The sequence below is a fragment of the Ranitomeya imitator genome, chromosome 2, assembly GCF_032444005.1.
Source record: "Ranitomeya imitator isolate aRanImi1 chromosome 2, aRanImi1.pri, whole genome shotgun sequence".
NCBI lineage: Eukaryota > Metazoa > Chordata > Amphibia > Anura > Dendrobatidae > Ranitomeya > Ranitomeya imitator.
Window position 1 is genome coordinate 665,630,689 of NC_091283.1, and position 20,889 is coordinate 665,651,577.

The 20,889-nt window shown below is 41.1% G+C and overlaps 1 protein-coding gene across 1 annotated transcript in view; it reads left to right on the plus strand.

Moving 5' to 3' along the window:
* Positions 1 to 20,889, plus strand: part of PAOX (polyamine oxidase) — a 70,867-nt gene that overhangs the window by 38,295 nt on the left and 11,683 nt on the right. The window contains exon 6 of the mRNA XM_069752994.1: positions 20,349 to 20,506. Coding sequence (XP_069609095.1) covers positions 20,349 to 20,506 — 158 coding nt within the window. The remainder of the gene's footprint in view (positions 1 to 20,348; positions 20,507 to 20,889) is intronic.

Sequence of the window (20,889 nt, forward strand, 5' to 3'; positions counted from 1 at the left end):
GATAGCCGAGACCCCAGAAAACATGATTCGGGTCAGTTTTTACCAACCCCCGGGATATAAACCGTATACCGGCAACCGCAAAGAGAAAAAAGCGCGAATTGCCGTTTTATTTCTCGGTCCTCTGATGTGATTGCACATCAGAGGACAGAGAAATAGGGTCTCCGATCGCCCCCCGATACTTACCTGTTTCTCCCAGTGTCCCTGGATCCTCCTGCTTCTCCCAACGGTTGCTTGCATCTCTTTCCGGTAAGAAAATGGCAGGTGCAGTGTGCCCGCCGAGATCTGCCGGCCGGCACCCAGCAACAATGGGAAGATTTTTTCCTATTGGTTCATTTTGGTCACTGTGATAGACCCTATCACAGTGATAAAGAGGGGGGTTATTTTTTTTTTTTTTATCACCCCCTTAGTTAGGGAACAATAATAAAATAAAGAAAATGTATTTATTTCCATTCTCCCATTAGGGTTACAGTTGGGCTAAAGAGAGTTCGGCTAAAGCTGGGGTTAGGGTTAGGGTTGGGACTAAAATTAGGGTTAGGGTATGTTTCCACTTTAAGGATTCGTTCAGGATTTGCTGCGGACTTGGATGCTGCGTACAGCCGCAACGTCCAATCCGGAGCGTCCAGATGTTACAGCATACTGGATGGGATTTTAGGAAATCCCGTCTCCACTATACGTGCAGGGCCACATCTGGCGGCCCTGCGTAACCGGGCATGCGGCGCATCTTTCCAGACTGCAACATATCTATTTATCTTGTGGAGACGCTCCGTCTCCGCAAGATAAATAGTCCAGTCTATGAATATGAGGCGGTGATTCTGCATGTGTTCAATGAACACATCTGGAATCACCGCGCATACAACGGGGCGGTGCTTTGGGCGGAGCGAGATATCTGCTGCGTCCAAAACGCAGAGATTATGCCCCATGGAAACATACCCTTAGGGTTGGGGCTAAAGTTAAGGTTAGAGTTGGGAATAGGGTTAGGGTTGGGATTAGGGTTAGGGTTGGGATTAGGGTATGGATTAGGGTTAGAGTTGGGATTAGAGTTAGGTTTGTGGTTAGGGTTGGGATTAGGGGTGTGTTGGGATTAGGGTTGAGATTAGGGTTAGGGGTGTGTTGGGGTTATGGTTGAGATTAGGGTTAGAGGTGTGTTGGGGTTAGGGTTGTGCTTAGGGTTATGGTTGGGATTAGGGTTAGGGGTCTGTTGGGGTTAGGTTTATGGTTCTGAGTGTGTTGGGGTTAGGGTTGTGATTAGGGTTATTGTTAGGGATCAGATTAGGGCTAGGGGTGTGTTGGGGTTAGGGTTGGAGTTATAATTGGGGAGTTTCCACTGTTTAGGTACATCAGGGGTCTCCAAACACGACATGGCGCCACCATTGATTCCAGCCAATTTTTACGTTCAAAAAGTCAAATGGTGCTCCCCTCCCCTTCTGAGCTCTGCTGTGCGCCCAATGAGTGGTTTACCCCCACATTTGGGGCATCATCGTACTGTGGACAAATTGGACAACTTTTGGGGTCCAATTTCTCCTGTTACCCTTGGTAAAATAAAATCTTGAGGGCTAAAAATAATTTTTGTGGAAAAAAAATAATTTTTTATTTTCACGGCTCTGCGTTATAAACTTCTGTGAAACACTTGGGCGTTCAAAGTGCTCACCACACATCTAGATAAGTTCCTTTGGGGGTCTAGTTTCCAAAATTGTGTCACTTGGGGGGGGTTTCCACTATTTAGGCACATCAAGGGCTCTTCAAACGCAACATGACGCCCGCAGACCATTCCATAGAAGTCTGCATTCCAAAACATCACTACTTCCCTCCCGAACCCCGACGTGTGCCCAAACAGTGGTCACCCCCTTCCCTATATATGGAGTATCAGCGTACTCAGGACAAATTAGACAACAACCTTTGGGGTCCAATTTCTCCTGTTACCCTTGGGAAGATAAAAAAAATGCTGGCTAAAATATCATTTTTGTGGAAAAAAATGATTCAAACTGACTTCAAATGTGAGATGGTCCCTAAAAAAATGGTTTTGTAAATTTTGTTGTAAAAATGAGAAATCGCTGGTCAACTTTTAATCCTTATAACTTCCTAAGAAAAAAAATTGTTTCCAAAATTGTGCTGATGTTAAGTAGATATGTGGGAAATGTTATTTATTAACTATTTTGTGTGACATATCTCTCTGATTTAAGGGCATAAAAATTCAAAGTTTGAAAATTGTGAAATTTTAAAAATTTTCACCATATTTCCATTTTTTTCATAAATAAACACATGTAATATCAAAGAAATTTTACCACTAACATGAAGTACAATATGTCACGAAAAAACATTCTCATAATCAGTGGGATCCGTTAAAGCGTTCCAGAGTTATAACCTCATAAAGTGACAGTGGTCAGAATTGTAAAAATTGGTCATTAAGCTGCAAATTGGCTCCATCACAAAGGGTTTAAGGGTAGGTTAATTTTAACATTGAGTGATAGAATATCAAAAATAAAATCCGGAAAATCACATTGTATAAATAATATAAATTTATTTGCATTTTTCAGTGAGAAATAAGTATTTGATCCCCTACCAACCATTAAGAGTTCTGGCTCCTACAGACAAGTTAGATGCTCCTAATCAACTCGTTACCTGCATTAAAGACAGCTGTCCTACATAGTCACCTTTGTAAAAGACTCCTGTCCACGGACTCAATTAATCAGTCTGACTCTAACATCTATAACATGGGCAAGACCAAAGAGCTTACTTAGGATGTCAGGGAGAAGATCATAGACCTGCACAAAGCTGGAATGGGCTACAAAACCATAAGTAAGACGCTGGGTGAGAAAGAGACAACTATTTGTGCAATAGTAAGAAAATGGAAGAAATACAAAATGACTGCCAATCGACATTGATCTGGGGCACTATGCAAAATCTCACCTCGTGGGGTATTCTTACAGGGGGAACTTGTTAATGATCTCAAGGCAGCTGGGACCACAGTCACCAAGAAAACCATTACGCCTTAAAGGTTTAAAATCCCTCAGTGACCGCAAGGTGATTTAGAGATGATCTGCAAAAGGAGTGGACCAAAATTCCTCTTGACTAGTAATGAGCGAGTGTACTCGTTACTCGAGTTTTCCAAGCATGCTTGGGTGTTCTCTGAGTATTTTGGGCGTGCTCGTACCTTATATTTGAGTCCCCGTAGCTGCATGATTTCCGGCTGTCAGACAGCCTGAATAAATGTGGGGATTCCCTAACAAACTGCATGTGTGCAGCTGCGGGGACTCAAACATAATCTACGAGCACGCCCAAGATACTCGGAGAACACCCGAGCATGCTTGGAAAACTCGAGTGACGAGTACACTCGCTCATCACTACTCTTGACATGTGCGCAAACCTCATCATCAACTACAAAAAACATCTGACGGCTGTGCTTGCCCACATGGGTTTTGCCGCCAAGTATTAAGTCTTGTTTGCCAGAGGGATCAAATACTTATTTCTCACTGCAAAATGCAAAAAAATTTATATCATTTATACAATGTGATTTTCTGGATTTTATTTTTTATATTCTATCTCTCAATGTTAAAATTTCAAAAACCTGACCTGCACATCCAAACATAGACTGAGTGTGAACAGGTGCTGAACCCAGAGTCGCCAACTCGTATATAGTTAAGTAAAAAGGGCAGCACACTGCAGCGCCAAAACATGCAAACTTGAAAACACGAAATTTGAACTGCATTACTGCACTAGAAATATGAAAAATGAGAGCTTTTAGCGCATAAAAATGGCCATATTTATGTGTACCTCGTAGCCACTTTACGGCATCTCTCTTATACGAGGTCCTACGCTTGACCTACCTCGCTGAGAATAAACGTCTCCATCTGAATGGGTACATGTGAAACCTCTTCTTGGACTCAAATTCTCTCTTACTGTGGAGGGGTATTGGACCTACTATAATTAAAACACCTGTGGCTAGGAGGCGGGGAGTGCACGATCAGAAGGCTAAAGAATACATTTCAAAAACCTGACCTGCACATCCAAACATAGACTGAGTGTGAACAGGTGCTGAACCCAGAGTCGCCAACTCGTATATAGTTAAGTAAAAAGGGCAGCACACTGCAGCGCCAAAACATGCAAACTTGAAAACACGAAATTTGAACTGCATTACTGCACTAGAAATATGAAAAATGAGAGCTTTTAGCACATAAAAATGGCCATATTTATGTGTACCTCGTAGCCACTTTACGGCATCTCTCTTATACGAGGTCCTACGCTTGACCTACCTCGCTGAGAATAAACGTCTCCATCTGAATGGGTACATGTGAAACCTCTTCTTGGACTCAAATTCTCTCTTACTGTGGAGGGGTATTGGACCTACTATAATTAAAACACCTGTGGCTAGGAGGCGGGGAGTGCACGATCAGAAGGCTAAAGAATACATTTCAAAAACCTGACCTGCACATCCAAACATAGACTGAGTGTGAACAGGTGCTGAACCCAGAGTCGCCAACTCGTATATAGTTAAGTAAAAAGGGCAGCACACTGCAGCGCCAAAACATGCAAACTTGAAAACACGAAATTTGAACTGCATTACTGCACTAGAAATATGAAAAATGAGAGCTTTTAGCGCATAAAAATGGCCATATTTATGTGTACCTCGTAGCCACTTTACGGCATCTCTCTTATACGAGGGCCTACGCTTGACCTACCTCGCTGAGAATAAACGTCTCCATCTGAATGGGTACATGTGAAACCTCTTCTTGGACTCAAATTCTCTCTTACTGTGGAGGGGTATTGGACCTACTATAATTAAAACACCTGTGGCTAGGAGGCGGGGAGTGCACGATCAGAAGGCTAAAGAATACATTTCAAAAACCTGACCTGCACATCCAAACATAGACTGAGTGTGAACAGGTGCTGAACCCAGAGTCGCCAACTCGTATATAGTTAAGTAAAAAGGGCAGCACACTGCAGCGCCAAAACATGCAAACTTGAAAACACGAAATTTGAACTGCATTACTGCACTAGAAATATGAAAAATGAGAGCTTTTAGCGCATAAAAATGGCCATATTTATGTGTACCTCGTAGCCACTTTACGGCATCTCTCTTATACGAGGTCCTACGCCTGACCTACCTCGCTAAGAATAAACGTCTCCATCTGAATGGGTACATGTGAAACCTCTTCTTGGACTCAAATTCTCTCTTACTGTGGAGGGGTATTGGACCTACTATAATTAAAACACCTGTGGCTAGGAGGCGGGGAGTGCACGATCAGAAGGCTAAAGAATACATTTCAAAAACCTGACCTGCACATCCAAACATAGACTGTGTGAACAGGTGCTGAACCCAGAGTCGCCAACTCGTATATAGTTAAGTAAAAAGGGCAGCACACTGCAGCGCCAAAACATGCAAACTTGAAAACACGAAATTTGAACTGCATTACTGCACTAGAAATATGAAAAATGAGAGCTTTTAGCGCATAAAAATGGCCATATTTATGTGTACCTCGTAGCCACTTTACGGCATCTCTCTTATACGAGGTCCTACGCTTGACCTACCTCGCTGAGAATAAACGTCTCCATCTGAATGGGTACATGTGAAACCTCTTCTTGGACTCTTGCCAAGGCAATCTTGCCTTGCGCAGGTGTGTACTATGGAGGACAGAGAATGAACTTCAATCCAATATTGCAGCCAGCATGCAGCCAGCGGGTAAGGAAAGGGTGAATCAAAAACCCCAAAACCCCGCCTCCATGGCTGAAGATTGTTCCCTCCAAATTCAGGTGACAGTGTCCCTTTAAAATTATAGACTATTCATGTCTTTGTCAGTGGACAAACTTACAAAATCAGCTGTATATCTGTGGGTCAAAATATATGGAGTGGCTAGCTTCTTTTCCAGCTGTTTAACCACGTAAATGTCCACTGTCAGTCTTTGATAGTGGCATTTATGTGGCTGATCCAAATGGAGCATCCTCATAGGTGCCTTTTGTCCCCCTTCCCAAGATCATGGATTGGCGATGGATTGACATGGCAGCCAGGTGCCTGCTTAAGTCCTCCATCGGCGGCGTCTTTATACTCTTATGGGTGTCATATGTGACCATGATTTTTACCGTATACTGCCAAGTACTGCACAAATTTGATCTGATACTGCCTCTCTGATTTTCTCACAAGTCCTAAGAATCAAATAAATTAGATAAAAATATTAGACTTTGCCATTTTTAAATGAGGAAAATTATCCTGTATCACATGTCTCTTGAGTGGCAAAGTATGTGACCCTTGGTGTCCAGGATCTGGTGTGACCTTGTACAGTAAGGACTATATCAACACATTCCTGGCAATTGTTCATTAGTGCTCCTCATCAGCTTGGAGGGATTTCACCTAATTTCTCCTTGTAAATCCACTTAAACTCTGTTATGCTGGTGGGATTTCTCCCTACACAAGGTTATGCTGGTGGGATTTATGCTGGTGGGATTTAGGTCCCTACACAAGATTTCCATAGGATTACCACCAGCACTATGACTTTGGGTTGTTGCTTCATAAACCACGTTTTCTTGAGATTCAGCTCATGGACAGATGTAATGACATCTTCCTTTAGAATGTGCTGGTATAATTCAGAATTCACCATCAATGACTGCAGCTGTTCTGGCCCAGATACAGCAAAACAGGGTACACAACGATAGTACCACAACCTTGTTTCACAGGAAATGGTCAGGATTTCCATAGTCTGGGGATAATTGGGCTCATTGGGAGAATAAAGTGTCTCACGGCCTTGTCCCACGTTTGATGGGGTAAGGTAGAGTACACAGCAAGGCCATCTCAGGAGTCATTTGGAGATCATAATGTGTTGTATAATGAAATAATCTCCTGCCATAGAAGGAAAACAGGAGGACAGCACCACCAAAGATGTAACATTGCACACATGTATCCACAGCACTTCTGCAACATATTTTTGAAACTGAGGGAAACATTCTGTAAATTTGCAGTGGGTCCTATACCTTTGTGAAAGGATCTTAACCATTTCCCGATATCCGTCATACATCTGAATTCCTGCAAACCATTGTACATGAACAGCACTGCAATAATCAGTCAGCTTAGGCCCTTTTCACACATCAGTTTTTTGCCGTCAGTCACAATCTGTTGGCTCGAAGGATCGATGGATCCGTCGCAGATTGTGAAAAACTGATGCGACGGATCCATTTTTTCGCCGGATCCGACTAGCGGATCTCGCTAATTGGATCCTAAAAAAATCGGAGCATACTCCGTTTAGAAAAACGGAATCCGTTGACGGACAGCGATAGATCCATCGCTGTCCCGTTTTTTCGATGCATACAAAAAATGTTACTTTGTCTGTTGTCTCCAGCCGCCGGATTTTTGACGGATCCGGCGAACGACGGATGAAACGTGAGGCCATCCATCTCAATCCTTCGCTAATACAATTCTATGAGAAAAAAAATACATCCGATTTTTCGACGTACACAAAAAACGTTACTTTGTCCATTGTCTCCAGCCGTGCGAACGACGGATGAAATGTGAGGCCATCCGTCGCTAATACAAGTCTATGAGAAAAAAACGGATCCGGTGACTGATTCAAAATTTGATGGATTGCGACTGATAGCAAAAAGCTGATGTGTGAAAGGGGCCTTAAACACATGGTGACTGAAAGAAACATCTCTACTCATAGTTTGGGTTTTTTTGTGGCCCACTCGCATCGATGATCTTTGTGATTGACTGGCATATTGAAGCTATTTACAGTTAAAAGGATAAAAAAAAGTAACATAGTAACATAGTTAGTAAGGCCGAAAAAAGACATTTGTCCATCCAGTTCAGCCTATATTCCATCATAATAAATCCCCAGATCTACGTCCTTCTACAGAACATAATAATTGTATGATACAATATTGTTCTGCTCCAGGAAGACATCCAGGCCTCTCTTGAACCCCTCGACTGAGTTCGCCATCACCACCTCCTCAGGCAAGCAATTCCAGATTCTCACTGCCCTAACGGTAAAGAATCCTCTTCTATGTTGGTGGAAAAACCTTCTCTCCTCCAGACGCAAAGAATGCCCCCTTGTGCCCGTCACCTTCCTTGGTATAAACAGATCCTCAGCGAGATATTTGTATTGTCCCCTTATATACTTATACATGGTTATTAGATCGTCCCTCAGTCGTCTTTTTTCTAGACTAAATAATCCTAATTTCGCTAATCTATCTGGGTATTGTAGTTCTCCCATCCCCTTTATTAATTTTGTTGCCCTCCTTTGTACTCTCTCTAGTTCCATTATATCCTTCCTGAGCACCGGTGCCCAAAACTGGACACAGTACTCCATGTGCGGTGTAACTAGGGATTTGTACAGAGGCAGTATAATGCGCTCATCATGTGTATCCAGACCTCTTTTAATGCACCCCATGATCCTGTTTGCCTTGGCAGCTGCTGCCTGGCACTGGCTGCTCCAGGTAAGTTTATAATTAACTAGGATCCCCAAGTCCTTCTCCCTGTCAGATTTACCCAGTGGTTTCCCGTTCAGTGTGTAATGGTGATATTGATTCCTTCTTCCCATGTGTATAACCGTACATTTATCATTGTTAAACCTCATCTGCCACCTTTCAGCCCAAGTTTCCAACTTATCCAGATCCATCTGTAGCAGAATACTATCTTCTCTTGTATTAACTGCTTTACATAGTTTTGTATCATCTGCAAATATCGATATTTTACTGTGTAAACCTTCTACCAGATCATTAATGAATATGTTGAAGAGAACAGGTCCCAATACCGACCCCTGCGGTACCCCACTGGTCACAGCGAGCCAGTTTGAGACTATAACATTTATAACCACCCTCTGCTTTCTATCACTAAGCCAGTTACTAACCCATTTACACACATTTTCCCCCATACCAAGCATTCTCATTTTGTGTACCAACCTCTTGTGCGGCACGGTATCAAACGCTTTGGAAAAATCGAGATATATCACGTCCAATGACTCACCGTGGTCCAGCCTATAGCTTACCTCTTCATAAAAACTGATTAGATTGGTTTGACAGGAGCGATTTCTCATAAACCCATGCTGATATGGAGTTAAACAGTTATTCTCATTGAGATAATCCAGAATAACATCCCTCAGAAACCCTTCAAATATTTTACCAACAATAGAGGTTAGACTTACTGGCCTATAATTTCCAGGTTCACTTTTAGAGCCCTTTTTGAATATTGGCACCACATTTGCTATGCGCAAGTCCTGCGGAACAGACCCCGTCGCTATAGAGTCCCTAAAAATAAGAAATAATGGTCTATCTATTACATTACTTAGTTCTCTTAGTACTCGTGGGTGTATGCCATCCGGACCCGGAGATTTATCTATTTTAATCTTATTTAGCCGGTTTCGTACCTCTTCTTGGGTTAGATTGGTGACCCTTAATATAGGGTTTTCATTGTTTCTTGGGATTTCACCTAGCATTTCATTTTCCACCGTGAATACCGTGGAGAAGCACGTGTTTAATATGTTAGCTTTTTCCTTGTCATCTACAACCATTCTTTCCTCACTATTTTTTAAGGGGCCTGCATTTTCAGTTTTTATTCTTTTACTATTGATATAGTTGAAGAACAGTTTGGGATTAGTTTTACTCTCCTTAGCAATGTGCTTCTCTGTTTCCTTTTTGGCAGCTTTAATTAGTTTTTTAGATAAAGTATTTTTCTCCCTATAGTTTTTTAGAGCTTCAATGGTGCCATCCTGTTTTAGTAGTTTAAATGCTTTCTTTTTCCTGTTAATTGCCTGTCTTACTTCTTTGTTTAGCCACATTGGGTTTTTCCTATTTCTAATCCTTTTATTCCCACAAGGTATAAACCGCTTACAGTGCCTATTTAGGATGTTCTTAAACATTTTCCATTTATTATCTGTATTCTTATTTCTGAGGATATTGTCCCAGTCTACCAGATTAAGGGCATCTCTAAGCTGGTCAAACTTTGCCTTCCTAAAGTTCAGTGTTTTTGTGACTCCCTGACAAGTCCCCCAAGATAGGTGAAACTGTACAATATTGTGGTCGCTATTTCCTAGATGCCCGACCACCTGCAGATTTGTTATTCTGTCAGGTCTATTAGATAGTATTAGGTCTAAAAGTGCTGCTCCTCTGGTTGGATTCTGCACCAATTGTGAAAGATAATTTTTCTCGGTTATTAGCAGTAACCTGTTGCCTTTATGGGTTTCACAGGTTTCTGTTTCCCAGTTAATATCCGGGTAGTTAAAGTCCCCCATAACCAGGACCTCATTATGGGTTGCAGCTTCATCTATCTGCTTTAGAAGTAGACTTTCCATGATTTCTGATATATTTGGAGGTTTGTAACAGACCCCAATGAGAATTTTGTTACTATTTTTCCCTCCATGAATTTCGACCCATATAGACTCTACATCCTCATTCCCTTCCCTAATATCCTCTCTTAAAGTGGACTTTAGACAAGACTTTACATAGAGACATAGAGATATTTCTGCTTCTAGTTCTTCCATCTTGTTTGTCAGGCTTCTGGCGTTTGCGAGCATGCAGTTTAGAGGATTTTGTTTTGTTCCAATCTCCTCGCTGTGGATTGTTTTAGAAATGTTCTTACCTCCCTTCTGAGTATGTTTTCCTGGGTCTCCTTTGTTCGAGTCTAATGTTTTTCTTCCAGTCCCCTCTTCTTCTAGTTTAAGTAGTGATTGGTGCTAGGTGTGACAGCAGCAATCTTCTATAGCAAAATGGGTGACAGTGTTTGTGGTGCCACACTTGTTTACTAACCCTTTTGGTGGAGCCAAAGAGGTTGATTTAAAATGATTACCCCTCTGCACACCATATTTCACTCAAAAAACATCATTCAAAGCAGTTATATGTACCTGAGTGAAATAATTGTTGGCCAGGGCCTGTGATTGATGTTTAGTGGTGCTGCTTCATCTAGCGCTTCCACGACGGATCCGTCACACGACGGATGCGACGTGTGCTCATCGTCGCGATCCGTCGCTAATACAAGTCTATGAGGAAAAAACGCATCCTGCAAGCAGATTTGCAGGATCCGGTTTTTGCCCATAACGGCGGATTGCGACGGAGGAAAAAAACGGAAGTGTGAAAGTAGCCTTAGGTTAAGTTCACACAGGACCTTTTTGCTGCGTTTTTTATGCTAATTTAGGTGCGTTTTTTGGTGCGTATTTGGCGCATTTTTTGGGTAAGTTCACACAGGACTTTTTTGCTGCGTATTTTTGCTGCGTTTTTTAATGCTAATTTTCAGCTGCTTGCTCATCCTCCTATACCAAGAAATGGGTAACACCTCACTACCAGAAACTCCCTCACAATAGATCACAATCAGGACACCTCACAATGGCTCACAATGGCTCTTCACACCTCACTACCAGAAGAAACTCCCTCACAATAGATCACAATCAGGACACCTCACAATGGCTCACAATGGCTCTTCACACCTCACTACCAGAAACTCCCTCACAATAGATCACTGTCACTATGGACACCTCACTAACCACACCCCTAAGCTCTTGGCTCTGAGATCACTTCCTGCAGGCCATGATTTTCTGCACCAAAAACGCAGCAAATAATGCTACATGCATTTTTGCAGCGTTTTTTCCATCACCCATTCAAGTCAATGGATGAAAAAACGCTGCAAAAACGCAGCAAAAAACACTGAAAGAAGTGACATGCCCTATGTCCAAAAAACGCAGCAAAGCAGAAAATACTGATCAAACAAAAACCCAATGTGTGTGCATGAGATTTCTGAAATCTCATAGGCTTTGCTGGTACTGTAAAAAGCAGCTGAAAATTAGCATAAAAAACGCAGCAAAAATACGCAGCAAAAAAGTCCTTTGTGAACTTACCCTTAGGGTATGTGTCCACGTTCAGGATTGCATCAGGATTTGGTCAGGATTTTATGCAGGTAAAATCCTGACCAAATCTGCACCTGAGGTCACTGGCAGGTCACCTGCGCTGTCCTTGCGTTGTTTCTGCAATGTAAGGACATGCTGCGTTCTTAAAAGATGCGCCACATGTGCGTTTTCGCAGGTATGCCGCATACGTCTTTTAATGCATAGTGGAGACGGGATTTCATTAAATCCCCTCCACTATGCCGTAACATCTGGACGCTGCGTTTTTGACGCTGCGGCTTAACGCAGCATCAAAAACGCAGCGTTTCCTAAACGTGGAAACATACCCTTAGGGGTAAAAACACTGATGGTAAAAAAAAACATAGCATCAAACACTGATGACACAGTACTATTTTTTCATGTATATGTACATTTGTGCTCAAAAGTTTACATACCCCGTAAGAATTTTTGCTTTCTTGGCCTTTTTTTCAGAGAATATTTAAAAAGAGAAAACACAGTAGTTTGTCATTAAATGGCTTTACCCAACCACTAGCCATGAGTGGAGAAAAGGTTTTGGTGTTATCATTCATATTCTCTGAAAAAAGGCCAAGAAAGCAAAAATTCTACCGGGGTATATAAACTTTTGACCAAAACTGTAAAGACGAATGTGTGAACAAGGCCTGACACAATAACTTTCAGCAGTGAGATCATTGAGGAGAGCAGAGCTGTGTTTCATTCCATATCTCACAAAGTCTATTTTAAGCATTTCTGGGCACATGTTCTTCAGCTTTGCAGCTACTTTTATTATTTGTGCAGAAACTATTCCATGGTTTGGATAGTTTAACAAGCTAAAACTTGTTAACAAGCTAAAACTGGCAAAAGGACCATTACCATTTTCTTTTGGATTTGTACTATAAACCCAGCACATTTGAGCTACAAGGCTACGTTCACACGCGTTTTTGCAGCCTTTTTTATCCAAATTTTCATCTGCTTTTCACAGCACCAGCAAAGTCTGGTGTCCAAGGTGGGAGTCTGAGATTTCAGAAAATCTTACTTTTTGGTCTTTAACACCTTTCAGCCATCTGATGTACTATTCCGTCCATGTGACCTGGGCCCTAATTCCCATGGACGGAATAGTACGTCACATGCGATCAGACGCGCTCACGGGGGGATAACCAGCTGACACCTGTACTAAGTGCCAGGAATGGTCACAGACCGCTCCCAGCACTTTAACCCCAGGAACACTGCGATCAAACAAGATTGCAGCGTTCCAGTGGCATAGAGAAGCATCGCACAGGGAGGGGGCTCCCTGCGTGCTTCCCTGAGACCCTCAGAAGAATGCAATGTGATCGCATTGTTCCGAGAGTCTCCTCCCTGCAGGCCCCCGGATCCAAGATGGCCGCGGGTTCCTTCTGGGTTTTGTAGGGAGGTGGCTTTCTCAGTGCCTGCTGAGAGAAGGTGCGGAGAAGCCTCATGCACTGCCTGTCAGATCGCTGATCTGACTCAGTGCTGTGCAAAGTGTCTGCAAAGAAAACAAAATGAAATGTATAAAAGGAAAAAAAGGGAAAGAAGAAGTGTGGATATGCAATATGAGTGTAAGTGGAGAATTTATGTGTATGAGAAAAGAAATAATAAACAAAATATAAAGATAAAATTGAGAATGAGAATTGGGACATATAATAAAAAGGAAAAACTTTTGAGTAAACAAAACTATATAAAGTAGTAAACATACAAATAGCACAAAATAGACATGTAAGAGTACATAGCATGTACAATGATAAATATAAAGTGACAAGTGCATAAAAAGGATGACATACAAGATTAACCATATCAAGATGTATATTAAAAAATAAGAAAGGGAGATTGTGTGTGGAATATATAAAAGAGATAATGTTTATACCATGAAGATATCACATATATAAAGTGACCAGTGCAAAAAATATATATATGCCCATACCAAAGTGTGTACATATTTTATATATAACTACACATATAATATATTATTTGTTGTTATTATCATATCACAAACGAAAGAACAAAACCAAAAAAGGAATAGCTCAGAACCCTAGAAAAAGTCAAAACACCTAAGCAACAAGGATCCCTAAAATATAACTTTTATTTAACAATAATTAAAAAATCTCTAATCATGACACAAGTAACAATAATAAATTAAATTAAACAAGTTATGTACCTGTTAGGTCCTAGGGAGTCACTACGCTGAATCCTACCTGCCAGTGGAGGTTGGCACCCTAATTTACTGCGGTAGGCGCCCCTACTCCGCGTCGACTCGACCCTCACAAGTCCCTAGAATTCCCTAAATAAGGAACCCTAGAAAAATCTAACAATATCCCTAAAGGAAAAAATCCTGCCTGACAGTGTGGGTAGGCACCCTAATGTGATGCGGTAGGCGCCCCCACTCCGCGTCGACTGACCCTAGGAACCCTACAAATTCCCTAAATAGGGATAGAAATAAAGAAATGTACCCAAACACTCCCAAACAACCCAAAAATGAAGAGAAACACAAAAAAAGAAAAATAGAAAAAAATATATCAAGAAAATGCAAAAATAATGAGACTATGCCTCAACACTTAAAAAGATACACCCAAATAATCAAATATAGGGTATCTCTATAATGTAGCAAAAATATGCTCTTATAAAAAGTATATAGGTGTAGATGCAGGAATCTCAATATGGGTAAATGAGATATAACAATGTAATTCAATATTGTCCATACACAGAAAAGCGCTCATGCAATATAATAAATGGGTGCTCAGAGTATGTATATCAAATGAAAAACATGCTCCTTACTGCATACTGGTGTGCACTATAACAAAGACGCCTCTACAGATAGCAGTCATAAATACATACTGAGACGTCTCGATAAACCAGTGTATTATTAAAGAGACGTATATTGCAAAGAAGAATGGAAATAAAGTAACACCTCATGGTAAATTATTATCACCATGTGTTATACTTATACCATTTAAAGTGCATATTGCAATAAACAAGGCCTATCTAGTAGATAGAATAATGTCTTATAGACAAATTATCTTAAGTGCATGCTGCAGTAATGTATCAAACCGGACCCACAAGCCTGGGGCCCCCAGAGAGGCAATGTATTATTATATATGGAAGGACACAATCATCCCCATACTTATAAAGAAAAATGCCATATCATTGATACTCATCTGCAGGCTTGCGGAGACCTTCAGCACCGCTAGGACACCAATCGCATCGAGCGCTAGATAGCAGTCTCCCCAAAACAATGCCCGACGCGTTTCTCCCCCATCCATGTATAGCGGGGGTTTATCAGGGGTATACAAAGCTAATAAGTGGCTGCCCAATGGTATCAAATTCTGTGACACACTTGTTGTATCAATATGATCACTGCACCCCTAGATGAACTCATTGAGAGGTGTAGTTCGTAAAATGGGGTCACTTATGGGGGTTCTGCTGTTCTGGCACCTCAGAGGCTCTGTCAATGTGATATGGCCCCCTCAAACCAATGCAGCAAAACCTGCACTGTAATATGGTGCTCCTTACCTTTTGAGCTTTGCACTGTGCCTCAAAAGTAGTTTTCGACCACTTATGGGGTATTGATGTACTCAGGACAAATTGCATAACAAATTGTACTGTTCATTTTCTCCTATTACCCCTTTTGAAAATTGCAAACTTGGGGTTAAAGTGACATTTTAGTGGAAAAAATAGTAATATTTAATTTACTGAGCCCAGTTTTATACAAGTTTGTGAATCGCCTGGGGGTTACTCCCCTAGATGAATTCCTTAAGAGGTATAGTCTACAAAATGGGATCAGCTGTGGTGGTTTCTGCTGTTTTGGCATGCCAGGGGCACATCAAATGTGACATGGTATCCGAAGCCAATTGCAGCCAAAATAGCGGTCATTGTCTTTCCAGCCCTACTTTGCGCCCAAGCAGTCATTTTCAACAAATATGGGGTACCTACGTACTTTGGAAAAATTTCACAACAAATTTTGGCATCTCTTTTCTCCTGTTACCATTGTGAAAATTTTTAAAAAATGGGGCTGAAACAACATTTTTGTTGGGAAAATGTGTTTTTTGATTATTTTACATTATAAAATTCTGTGAAGCCCTTGAGGTTTCAAGGTGCTCACCACACATCTAGATAAAGTCATTGAGAGGTCTAGTTTCCAAAATGGGGTCATTTGTGGGGGGTTTCTACTGTTTAGACACCTCAGGGGCTCTCCAAACACGACATGGCGTTGGCTATTGATTCAAGCCAATTTTGTATTCCAAAAGTCAAATGGCGCTCCTTCCCTTCCAAGCCCTTCTGTGCGCTCAAACAATAGTTTTCCTCCACATATGTGGTATTGGCGTACTCAGCAGAAATTGCAAACAAATTTAGGGGAACATTTTTTCTTGCCACCCTTGTGAAAATAAAAAAATTGAGGCTAAAATAACATTTTTGTGGAAAAAATGTGTTTTTTAATTTTCACAGCTCAACATTATAAAATTCTGTGAAGCTCCTGAGGTTTCAAGGTGCTCACCAAACATCTAGATAAAGTCCTCGAGGGGCATAGTTTCCAAAATGGGGTAATTTGTGGGGGGGATTTCTACTGTTTAGGCACATCAGGGGCTCTCCAAACGCTTTTGATTCAAGCCAATTTTGTATTCCAAAAGTCAAATGACGCTCCTTCCCTTTCAAGCACCCAAACAATAGTTTTCCTCCACGTATGTTGTATCGGCGTACTCAGGAGAAATCGCACAACAAATTTTGTGGTGCATTTTCTTCTGTTATCCTTGTGAAAATGGAAAATATGGCAATAAAGAAACATTTTTTGGGGGAAAAAGTGAAATGTTAATTTTTTCCTTCCACATTCCATTAATTCTTGGGAAGCACCTGAAGGGTTAATAAACTTCTTGAATGTGGTTTTGAGCACCTTGAGGGGTGCCATTTTTAGAATGGTGTCACTTTTGGGTATTTTATGTCATATGGGCCCCTCAAAGTCACTCCAAATGTGATGTGGTGCCTAAAAAATGGTTTTGTAACGTTTATAGAAAAATGAGAAATTGTTGATCAACTTTTAACCCTTATAACTTCGTAACAATAAAAATATGTTTCCAAAATTGTTCTGATGTAAAGTAGACATGTGGGAAATGTTATTTTTAACTGTTTTGTGTGACATACAGTAACTCTCTAGTTTAAGTGCATAAAGATTAAAAATTGAGAAATTTTAAAAAGTTTCGCCAAATTTCCGATATTTTCAGAAATTAACACAAGTCATATTGAAAGTTTTTTACCACTATCATGAAGTACAATATGTCTCGAAAAAATAATCTCAGAATCAGTGAGATACATTGAAGCGTTGCCGAGTTATAACCTCATAAAGTGACAGTGGTATTTATCAAATAAATGTCAAAGGTTATATTACAAAAAATTAGAGATAAGACAACTCGAGGCTGTAATGCAGCTAGGTCCAGCAAAAATAAATCAGTTTTACTGTCCTATAGATCAACTACATTGAGGCTACCAGATCCTCTTGTGATAACGGCCATTTGTTTCTTAGTCAAAGATGAGTGTAACGGGAAAGTTTCCAGACACCCATAAATGCAGGCCACAGCATGAATGAACTGCCAAAGAAATCGATAGCAAAAGGTAGCAACCGATATCTGTCTCAGAGAATGCAGTTTGGTGGGGGGCATGTACTCCTGTGCAGTTATAGTAGCAGCATTACACCAAAATGTATAGAGAGCAGCGACACATCAGCGGGCTGACACTGTTTAGATACCTGAAGTCTCAATTTAATTTTTAACGGACTCTATCATCATGTTCACACTATGATTACTATTATAAATTTAATACATTTGTATTTTTCGACATTGAAGCTTATCTCTCGTTTTCTATCCATTTCAGATCTGTCTCTGTTAATGTGGTGGACATTGTCCCGGTTATCACCCTTGTTATGAGATAGATCTTTCCTTTTTGGTTAAAAAAAGAGACAATTGTTCCCGGGAAAAAAAATGCAGCAAAATCTAAGCAAAACCTTCTTTTTGCAAGCAGCTTAAACTTGGCATAAAAAAATGCTGCAAAAATGCAACATGTGACCAAAGTGTTACTTCCAGCCTGTGCCTGTTTGCTTGGCTATCTGGAGGGATATGTTTCACAGTAGTGTAACATTGGAAAGAATAAATAAGAAACGAAAAAACAATGGCAAAAAATAACTTTTTTCTTAGTGCCTCCAATAAATAAAATTAAAATATAATACACTATGTCTGCATAAAACAAGGCCTCGTACAACTAAGTCAGTGGAAAAATAAAAATGTTATACAGATAAACAAAAAAAACAAATCTTATTACAGAAGAAGTAGAGATATTATTATGGCAGAGACAGTTTATTTTTTTAATTGTCAAAACCATAACCGTAATAAATAATAATAATAATTTTATATAGCGCCAACATACTCCGCAGTGCTTTACATTATAGAGGGGATTTGTACAGACAATAGACATTACAGCATAACAATAAACACAGATCAAAACAGATACTAAAAGGAGTGAGGGCCCTACTCGCAAGCTTACAAACTATGAGGAAAAAGGGGAGACACGAGAGGTGGATGGTAACAATTGCTTTCGTTGTTCGGACCAGTCATAGTGTAAGAATCAGGGGTTCATGTAAAGCTGCATGAACCAGTTAACAGCCTAAATATGTAACAGTACAGACACAGAGGGCTATTAAATGCATAAAGTGTATGAGAACATGATGCCAGGTACCTAATTATGGTTTAAGTTTTTTGAATGGACCACACAGGGATAGTTAGGTTAATGCGTTGAGGCGGTAGGCCAGTCTTAAAGCTGTGGGGATTGGGGATTAATCGTATTAACCTTTGTAGTGCATTGCAAAGAATTGATGCGGCACGTGAAAAGTCTTGGACACGGGAGTGGGAGGTTCTGATTATTAAGGATGCTAACCTCAGGTTATTAGCAAAACGGCGAGCACGGGTGGTAGGCTGAGACCAGGGAGGAGATGTAGGGTGGTGCTGAGCCATGGAGTGCTTTGTGAATACTGGATTCTGGAATGGATGGGTAACCAGTGTAATGACTGGCACAAGGTAGATGCACCGGTATAACGATTGGTGAGGAATATGATCCGGTTTGCAGCATTCAGGACAGATTGGAGAGGGGAGAGTTTGGTAAGAGGTGTTTAGTAGAGTTACAATAGTGCAGACAAGAATGAATAAGTGAAATAGTAAGAGTTTTTGCCGAGTCGAAAGTAAGAAAAGGGCGGATTCTAGAAATGTTTTTGAGATGCAGATAACAAGAGCAAGACAGTGATCGGATGTGGGGGGTGAATGAAAGCTCGGAATCAAGTATGACCTCAAAGCAGTGGGCATGTTGCTTGGGAGTAATGGTGGAACCACACGCGGAGATGGCAATGTCAGGCAAAGGTAGGTTAGTAGAGGGAGAGGACACAAGGAGTTCAGTTTTTGACAGGTTCAGCTTCAGATAGAGGGAGGACATGATGTGAGAGACAGCATTAAGACAATTTTTTCTAGAAAGTTTTCTAGAAAGGCAGGCGTGATATCAGGAGCAGAAGTGTATACCGTAATTGGGTGTCATCAGCATAGAGATGGTACTGGAAATCGAATCTACTGATTGTTTGTCCAATAGGGGCAGTATACAAAGAGAAGAGGAGGGGGCCTAGGACTGATCCTTGAGGAACCCTAACAGTAAGGGGAAGGTGAGAGGAGGAGGAACCAGCAAAAGATACAGTGAAGGAGCGGTCAGAGAGATAGGAGGAGAACCAGGAGAGAACGGTGTCCTTGAGGCCGATGGAGTGTAGCATAATGAGGAGGAGCTGATGATCTACAGTATCGAATGCTAGGGAGAGATTCAAGAGAATTAGCATGGAGTAGAGACCATTACATTTAGCTGTTAGTAGATCATTAGAGACTTTGGTGAGGGCGGTTTCAGTAGAGTGTAATGAGCGGAAACGAGATTGAAGAGGGTCAAGAAGAGAGTTATCTGAGAGATAGCGGCACAGTTTTGGTCGAGGGATGGGTTTTTAAGTAATGGATGTATGATGGCATGCTTAAATGAGGAGGGAAAGATACCGGAAGAGAGAGAAAGGTGGAATATTTTTGTTAGGTGAGAGGTGACAGCAGGGGAAAGGGACTGGAGAAGATGTGACAGAATGCGGTCACTGGTGCAAGTGGTCGGGCAAGAAGATGCAAGGAGCCTGATTACTTCTTCTTCTGTAACTGGTTCAAAGTCAGAGAGTGAACTAGATGCAATGGGGGAGAGAGGACAGTGCATGGTATGAAGGGATTGGGAGATAATTTCCTGTCGGATGTGGTCAATTTTTTCTTTGAAGTGATTGGCCAGATCGTCAGCGCAGAGATCAGTGGTTTGGGCCTGCACTCTTGGGTTGAGTAGGGAATGAAAAGTGTCAAAGAGACGTTTAGGGTTGTTGGACAGTGAGGTGATGAGGGTGTTGAAATAGGTTTGTTTGGAGAGGTGAAGGGCAGAGTTGTATGTTTTAAGCATGAATAATGAATAATGTTTTCTAACTTCCCCTAGGAAATCCTGACTTGCCTCCACCAATCAGTTTTCTGCGTTCTCAGTGGCACAGCCAGCCATATACTGGTGGCTCGTACAGCTACGTAGCAGTGGGCAGTTCTGGCATTGATGTGGACAATCTAGCAGAGCCACTACCCACAAACAATGAAGCTCTGAAGGTAAACTTTAGTTTTCTGTCACACTTATTCATATCTGCAATGTACTGTAATAAAAAGTAAGAATACAAAAACCGCCAACAGAAAAAGGATCAGTGGAACAGATTTTTATATTGCAGTTCTCTTACAAATTGTTCAGAATATGTATATTTTCAGCCTTTTCTTTTTTTTTTGTCTAGCAAGTTGCTTCTGATTTATATCAGGCCGCTGAAAATAATGATTCTAATATACCGTATATACTCGAGTATAAGCTGACCCGAGTATAAGCCGACCCCCCTAATTTTGCCACAAAAAACTAGGAAAACTTAATGACTCGAGTGTAAGCCTAGGGTGGAAAATGCAGCAGCTACCGGTAAATTTCAAAAATAAAAATAGATACCAATAAA